At 44.3% G+C, this 8872-nt stretch overlaps 1 protein-coding gene across 1 annotated transcript in view; it reads left to right on the top strand.

The window, feature by feature from the left end:
* Positions 1–5507: 5507 nt before the first annotated feature.
* Positions 5508–8872, top strand: part of PRODH2 (proline dehydrogenase 2) — a 12889-nt gene continuing 9524 nt past the window's right edge. The window contains exons 1-4 of the mRNA XM_007954889.1: positions 5508–5681; positions 5758–5954; positions 6044–6182; positions 6265–6351. Coding sequence (XP_007953080.1) covers positions 5508–5681; positions 5758–5954; positions 6044–6182; positions 6265–6351 — 597 coding nt within the window. The remainder of the gene's footprint in view (positions 5682–5757; positions 5955–6043; positions 6183–6264; positions 6352–8872) is intronic.

Genomic DNA, 8872 nt, shown 5'->3' with positions numbered 1-8872 from the left:
GCAGTATATGGGGTGAATATTTACATCAGGTAGATACATTCCTTGGAGCGATCAGTCAGTTGTGGGAGAACAAAAGGGCACTGTTTGCACAGGAGATAGCTTGGGAGGGCAGGAGTGCATAGGAGGGAAGGACACAAGGAAGAAGTAACTACAAGGAGGAAGTGGGAAGAGAGCTGTTACACTGTGGGGAATTGCAGTCAATATCATGAAATAAAATGTGTATGAATTGCTGTATGGAAAATGAATTTGCTCTGTAAACTTTCATTCAAATCATAATTTAAAAAAATTTAAAAGAGAGATTAAGCTTGTGACTGGTGGAGCTAACCAACAAGGACCACAGCACAAAACACATCAGCTTAGACTGAAGGGGACGTAGAAAAAACAAAAGGAAAGAATACTGTCTGTCTCTTGGAATCCTATAGGCAATGAATTGGTCAAAGGAGCCATACCTGTTATCTTCTAATAAAAGAAAGGGGCCATCCCTGGAGCAGCTTGGAGATCAGCAGAATGGTTGGAAGTAGCATGGGAAGCAGGGCTGCACCAGTCAGGGTGGAGTCTTGGCCTCCTAGGTTTAAAAGAGTCACATCTCCACCAACTCAATTCTGAAGTGTGGGGCTGCCATTCACAAGTGCCAGAAGGATGGGGCTGCTACCCAAAGTTGAGGGGGTGAGTCTGCCATGCCCAAAGGCCAGAAGAATGAGGTGAGGGCTGAGGGAGTAGGGTCAGCACTCACATAGACTTGGAGAATGGGGCTACCCAAAGCCGAGGGAGCAGAGTTGTCATCCCAGTGGGCCTGAAAGATAGAGCTGAAGCTCAGGGAAGAGAGACATCCACTCAATGCCAAAGGGCATTGCTAACACCCAGAGTCTGCAGGGCAGGGCCATGGCCTAGATGATACCACAGAGCAGAGGATTATTTTTAAACCTTGAGAGCTAAAACCTGCTGGGTTCTGGATTTACTTGGTGCCCATTATTCCTTCTCTCCCTCCAATTTCTCTTCTTTGTAATGGAAATGTCTACCTTGACCCTGTTCCAGCATTGTACTTTAGAAACAGATCATTTGTAATCTAGTTTTCACAGGTTCAAGATAAAGAGGAATTTTGCCCCAGCATGGAATATGCCTAAAGTCCCACCCACATTTGATTTAGATGATTCAGAAGATGAGAGTTTGGACTTGGAGTTGATTTAAGACTTTTATGATGATGTGATGGGGTAAATAAATATGTTTTGCATGTGGCAAGGACATGAATTTTGGGGGGCCAAAGGGTACAATATTATAGGTTGAACTATGTCCTCAAAAAATATGTCTTGTAAATGCTAATCTCGATGCTTGTAGCTATAATCCCATTTGGGAATGGGACAGGATTAGTATAGATTGTATCTCGAGTCGGTCTTCTTTGAGATATAAGAGACTAAGCAAGCAAGTGAGAGAAGCAGAGATGGGGGAAGCCACATGAATAGTGATTACCCAAGAGCAGAAGTTCAGAAGAGACAAAGACCTTCCTCCACAACCAACAGAGAAAGTCTTTCCCTAGAACTGATGCCCTGTTTTGGTTACCTCGTGCCTCTCTAACAGAAAAATAACACAAATGGGATGGCTTTAACAAACAGGAGTTCATTTTCTTACAATTTGGAGGCTACAAGTCCAAGTTCAAGGTACCAGGCTCTAGGGGCTGGGTGAAAGCCCCTCGACCTTGGGCTTCTGCTCTGCCTCCTACTCCCGGCCCACTGAAGCTGGAGGCTTCCTTCACTCGGGCAGCTGTTGGCTACTGAAGCTGACAAAACCCAAGGTCAACAACTAAAAAGGCATAGTCCCAATTTTACCAAACCACACGGCAAGCCATTGATTCAAGTCCGTTAAAAGTCCCAAGATTGGCAGAGCATGGCAGGCTACTGAATGAAGACTTGGTTACATGCAGGGTCCAAGCATGCCAAAGAGCTGTAGACCATTCCCAGAGCTTCGCCTTATATACGGGAAGCAGACCACATCCTAAAGCAACTTCTCAGCTGCTCACAGCAGACCCCACCATGGAGTTGATTGCCGGTCTCGTCATGTGGAATAATAACTACCACCAACTGCCCAACCACTCAAAACCAGGCCCAGCCAAGTTGACAAATAACTGTTACTACCACATGCCCTGAATGTGGACTTCTAGCCTCCTAAACCATGAGAAAATACATTTCTGTTTGTTAAAGCCACCTACTTGTAGCATTCCTCGAAAGGAAGGTTGGGCAATCCTACTTTCGTAGTGATACTGCCTCGGAAACCCAAGGAGGGGTCGCTATGAGTTGGGGCCGACTCGACGGCACATAACAACAACAACAACAAGAGAACTGAAACAACTATATACACTGAGATGGGAATGCTCCTTCAAAATACTGTGTTAAGTTTTTTAAAAATCAGTGTGCAAAACAGTACAAGTAGTATTTTCTCATTCACGTGAAAAATAAAGGAGATGCACTGGTGCATTTCTACATATAAACAATCTCTGGAAGGATACACAGTTACCTAAGGATGGAGGAAATTGAGAGACTGAAAATCAGGAGTGGGAGAAAGACAAAATTTTTACTCTACTCTCTTTTGCCTAAGGCTCAAACCCACCAGCCACTCATCAGAAGGAAGATTGGGCAATATACTTCCGTAGTGATACTGCCTTGGAAATCCAAGGAGGGGTCGCTCTGAGTCCGATCCGACTCGATGGAGCGAGAGAGAGAGAGAGAGATACAAAAGAGCCCTGGGACTAAGTGCTGGGCTGTTAACCAAAAAGTTGGTGGTTTGAACCTACAGACCGCTCCAAGGGTTAAGGATGTGTCACTCTGCTTCTATAAAGATTACAGCCTTGGAAACCCTATAGGGCAGTTCTACTCTGTCCTCTGGGATCACTATGAATTGGAATAGGTGGCAACAGATTTGGCTTTTTAAAAACATACATACAGTGGAATATTATTCACATAAGGAAGAAATAAAGTTCTGACACGGGCTACAACATGGATGAACTTTGAAAATATCACGTTGTGTGAAATAAGCAGTCACAAAAAAATAGTACATGATTTCACATATATGGACTATTTAGCCCAGGCAAATGCATAGAGACTAAAGTTTATTAGTGGTCACCAGGGGTGGATGGGAGGGTGAATGGGGAGGTATTGTTCAAGGGATACTGAGTTCTGTTTAGAGTGATGAAAAATACTCGGAAATGGGTATGGTGCTGGTTGCAGAACATGGCAAATGTAGTTAATATCATTGAACTGCACGTATAAAAATGGTTGAAATGAGGAATTTTCTGTTATATATATATATATATATATATATGTATATATATATTTCACCACAATAAAAGTTTTTAAAAATCTGAAGCCTGGCATCTAAGGGGCTTAGCATTCTACTGGCTATGTGACTTCAGGAAAGTACCTCTACCTCTCTGAGTTGTAGTTTTTAACATCTGTGGATTGGGATGATTAATGGCACTTACCTCACAAGTGGGGCAGTCATCAAAGAGATTGTGCATACACAGCACTTAATGGTCACAGCCAGGACTTACTGACCACCTCCTGTGCACCAAGCTGTGTGTGTCCATTGGCTCACTCTATCCTCATTACAGCCCTATGAGAATGTTACCATGATTGATTCTTATTTTTTACTTTTATCTCTTTGTAAAATCTTTTCTGCACTCAGTATACGAAACATAGATGTATGTTTTAAAAAATACTTACAGTGTGAACACTGTGAATCATCATCCAGGCTAAGAAAGATGGAAAAACAGAAACAACAAATGCTGGTGAGTGTGTGGAGAGACTTGATCGCTCATACACTGCTGGTGGGATGGAAGAATGGTGCAACCACTGTGGAAAATGGTGAAGTGCCAGCTTTAAGAGCTGGAAATAGAAAAATCCAGCGTTCTCACTACTAGGTATATATCCTGGAGAAATAAGAGCTGTGACACATACAGATATATGCACATCCATGTTCACTGCCGCACTATTCACAATAGCAAAAACATGGGAACAACCTAAATGTCCATCAACGGAAGAATGGATCAACAAACTATGGTACATACACACAATGGAATACTACACAATGTTAAAGGGCATTGATGAATCTGCAGAGCATCTCATAACATGGATGAACCTAGAGGCCATTATACCGAATGAAGTTAGTCAACCACAGAAGGACAAATATTGTATGAGACCACTATTGTAAAAAATCAAGAAAAGAGTTTCACAGAAAAGGAAATATACTTTGATGGTTACCAGGGGTTGGTGGAGAAGAGAGGGTAAACCACTAACTAGAAGTGAGACTTAGAAGGGGAAAAAAACAACCAATAATCATCAAAGCATCTTGATTGCATGTTTGGTGGAAAATAATAATTAAAAAAAAAAAAAAAAAAAACATAGAAGCCCCATATACCCCTTCTCAGGTACAACCTCTCCTCAGAGGTAACCTCTCTGACTTCTATGATAATCATTTCCTGCCTTTTCTTTTCTTTATAGTTTGACTACCTATGTATGCATTCTCAACACTTTATTGTAGTCCCATTTTCACTGCTTTTAAACCTGTTGAACAGAATCATACAGCATGTCTCTCTGGTGTCTGGCTTCTTTCACTCAATAATATGTATGTGAAGTTCATCCATGTACTTGTGTATATCAGTAGTTAATTATTTTTCATTGCTGTATAGTACCCCATTGTATGACTATTGTTGTTGTTGTTATGTGCTGTCAAGTTGGACCCAATTCATTCATAGCAACCCCTCCTTGGGTTGCCGAGGCAGTATCACTATGGAAAGAGATTGCCCCATCTTCCTTCCAAGGAGTGGCTGGTGGGTTTGAACCGCCAGCCTTCTAGTTAGCAGTCAAGTGCCTTAGGCACTATGCTACCAGAGCTCCCTGTATGACTATACTACAGTGTATTTATTCATTCTCCTGTTGATGGGAATTTGGGTGGTTCTCATTTAGGGCTATTACAGACAGTGCTGCCATATACATTCTTTTCTGTATATATTTCCTGATGTATGCCATGTGCAAGGTCTCTAGGATGTATACCTAGCATGGAACATCTGGGCTATAGGTTATGTGTGTTTTCAAATATATTCAATAACACCATAGTTTCCCATTTTACAGATGAACCAAATGAAACACAGAGGTTAAGTAGCTGCCCAAGATCATAAGGCCAAACTGCCTTGAACCCAAAGAGCCTTGTTCCAGAGCCCACACTCTCACTTAGCATCCATTGGTACATGGTGAGCACCAGATAATTATGAGCTGTTACGCTGAGGGTTTTGTTGGGGACTGTTACTAGGGGTTTCCTGTCCTGTCCTGGTTACTCTGAACTCTGGCCTCATCAGTTAATAATTAACTGCCCCCCAAAGGATGTGATCCTAAAGATTTGCCTTTCTCTGTCCACTGCCCAGTTAATCAGTCACTGCCCCCTGGCCAGGCAAGGGGCACTTGGTGACCCCCTGCCTGTAAAGCTCATTCACCTGGTGTGGAAGCGACAAGAGGTTCACGATGCTCCGGACCTGCCGAGTGCTCTATTCCCAGGCCGGTCCCTCTGCTGGGGGCTGGCAACACCTGTGCTTTGATGGAGGGGCCTTCCACCTCAAAGGCACAGGAGAACTGACAAGGGCTTTGCTGGTGCTGCGGCTGTGTGCCTGGCCTCCTCTGGTCACTCATGGGCTGACGGTGAGCAGCGGTCCCCAGGACTGGCCTGGAGACTCCCCAGCGCCCTGCTCTTAGCCTTTCCTCCCTGTCACCCCAGCTCCAGGCCTGGTCTAGACGACTCCTGGGGTCCCGCCTCTCAGGTATGCTTCTCAGAGCTTCCATCTATGGGCAGTTTGTGGCTGGTGAGACTACAGAGGAAGTGAAGGACTGTGTTCAGAAGCTTCAGCAGCTCGGCCTCCGGCCCCTACTGGCAGTGCCCATTGAGGAGGAGCCAGACTCAGCTGCCAAGACTGGGTAAGTAGGGAGCCAGGGCCCTGGGGAGCCAAGAGGATGGCATGAATGGGGTTAGTAGGCTCAGGCCTTTATGCCTGGTGGCTGGACAGTGAGGCCTGGTACGAGAGGAACTTCAGCGCCATGCTGCGGTGTGTGGACCTGTCACGAGGCCTTCTGGAGACCCCTGGCCCAGCTGGGCAAGTCCTCATGCAGCTGAAGGTGACGGCGTTGACCAGCACTTGGCTCTGTGTAAGGGAAGGCAGGATGGTGGCAGTGGGGGGTGCGGCTGCCCACCAGGCCTGCCACCACCCCACCCATTATCCTATTTCAGAAGGAGCTAACCTCATGGGTCAGAGGGCAGGGGACCTCCTTGGAACTGAGCCCTGAGAAGTTGGCAGAAGCCATGGACTCTGGGCAGGTAAGGACATCAGGCTGGGTGACAATGGATGGTTGGTTGGTGGTAGGAGAAGAGATCCTGGACTTGGATGTGGCAGGTGCCTGCAGGTATAATACTACTACTTCCCAGACTCAGAATAATCAGAATAATGTGATTACAGTGTAGGATAGGGTCCTGGAGACCCCTGAAAAGAATATGGGTCATCTAGAAATTTTAAGGAGGGGCCTGGGTGACATGATTACTCAAAGGAGATTGAGGTAGCAGCTCTTTTCCCAACCAGAAGAAAGGATATTAATTTTTATTGATCAACATAGCCATACTGATGCACACAAGCTGGACATGAGTTCTGGTTAGATCAATGTGATTGTTCATTCATTCATTCCTTTCTGTCTCTGTATCCTATGGAGCTCTGGTAGCGTAGTGCCTAAGGCACCTGACTGCTAACCAGAAGGCTGGTGATTCAAACCCACCAGCCACTCCTCAGAAGGAAGGTTGGGCAATCTACTTCCATAGTGATACTGCCTTGGAAACCCAAGGAGGGGTCACTATGATTCCAGCCCGACTCGACAGCACATAACAACAACAACAACAAAATGCCAAACATCAGCACATTGGCAGCTACTCCATCTTGTATAATGTGTATCTTTTTGCCATTGTGATTTTTTTTTTTTCCAAGTGCATACTATTGGTGGAGCATATTTTTTCCAACATTTTATTTTGAAAACTTTCAAACATGTAGACAGGTCAAGAGAATTGTAGCGTGAACACCATATACTTGCCACCTAGATTCTACTGTCAATATTTTAAGATACTCATTTAAAATAATATCTATCCATCTACCTATTCTTCTGTTCATCCGTCAATCCATCTTATTATTTTTTTTCATGCACTTCAAAGTTAAGACGTTGTACATAGTCTCCCTAAATGCTTCAGGATGTGAATCATTGATTAGAGCTCAGCAATTGTTTACAGCTCTTTTTTTTCTTTTTAAGGTAAGATACGCTGAAACATGAAAATTGTAAACGTAGCCTTTGATCAGTTTTGACAAATGCACACCTATCGATGAAGATTAGAACATTCTCATCACTGCACAAAGTTTCCCTCATGCCCCTTCTACATCAACCTGGGGGTCATAGTTTTAAATTTACACAAATAGCAGTGTGCATGTATCTCTCATTGTGTTTCTTACGTTTTTCACTGAGCACTCTGATTTTGCAATTCATCCATGTTTCTTGTGTCCATCTAATGCACCACTTCTAATTGCTGCCTCTAACGCATGGCTTAGTTTTCCAGGGATGGACACCTGGTGGCTTCTGAATCTCCACCACCCTAAAGAATGCTACAGAGGATATGCTGATGTTTCCTTTTTGATCTTTTTTTCCCTTCATTTATAGTTTTTAAAACATGACAGAACATGTAAAAGCAGGCTTTAGCCTCTCAGAGAATCAGCTTTGGAGTGTAAAGAGTTTCACCTTTTTATTAACTTTAGTTTACTCATTGCAGACAGTGATAGCAACCTCTTACCAGGGTGGTTTTAAGGATAAAGGCAGATGTGTGCGCAAAGCCCCTGGCAGAGGCTGGTATCTGACTTTGTGATGAACAAGGTCCTCTTTCCTTTCTGCATTGTTTCCTTTAGCTTCCCCAACACCAGCACACCTAGTTTTCCTTTTCCAACTTTGTCAACTCCTCCTTAATCTTTATTAGGTTTCTCTCTGCCTGTCTCTTAAATATGGAGGTTCCCCAGGGCTGGGTCCTGGACTCCTTTCCTCTTCCTCCTTACTCCCCTTGTACACACCTCACACAGCTTCTCACCTACCCCTACAGTCTCAATTTCCCAGTTCTGCCCTAATGCTGCCAATGTTTCTGTCCACAGTTCCCAGGCCTAGCCTTTCCCTGGAGCCCCAGGACCTTCACACTGGCCTCAGTATCTCCACAAACCTGCTCCTCCTTCCTGTCCTCATCTCCGAGACAGCTCTTACCATCCCCATTCTCAGATCAGAGCCCTGCTCCTCACATCCTTGGGCTAACACCCACTGATTCCACAGCACGATACATATCCCCAGTTCACTACCATACCCCAGCCCGTGGCACCCTGACAAGGTCTGACCAATATACATGAGCGAAGAAATGAATTTAAAAAAATAAATTAACAATACAGAACATATTGATCATACACAATATGCCAGGCACTAGCCTAAGTGCTTCACGTGTTAGAGAGAAACATTTACTCTCTGCCCTTGACGGACGGTTAAGAATCCAGGTTTTGCATAGTCGCAGAGGACATCAAGCTCAATTGGCATAACATACTACACAAAACATTGTTCTACCTCTTACTTTGGCGAGTAGCAACTGGGATCTTAAAAGCTTGCAAGTAGCCATCTAGATGCAATGATGGGTCTCTCCTCACCCAGAGCAAAGAAGAATGAAGAAAACAAAAAAATTCATGGAAACAATTAGTCCTAGCAACTGGTACACCATGCAATCCACAGCCTATATGACTATGAGACCAGAAGAACTAGATGGTGCCCAGCTACCACTGTCA

The sequence above is a fragment of the Orycteropus afer genome, unplaced genomic scaffold, assembly GCF_000298275.1.
Source record: "Orycteropus afer afer isolate SDZICR_OR568_19922 unplaced genomic scaffold, OryAfe1.0 scaffold00476, whole genome shotgun sequence".
Lineage (NCBI taxonomy): Eukaryota > Metazoa > Chordata > Mammalia > Tubulidentata > Orycteropodidae > Orycteropus > Orycteropus afer.
Note: the sequence above shows the minus strand (reverse complement) of the source record. Positions and strands in the feature narration are given on the sequence as shown.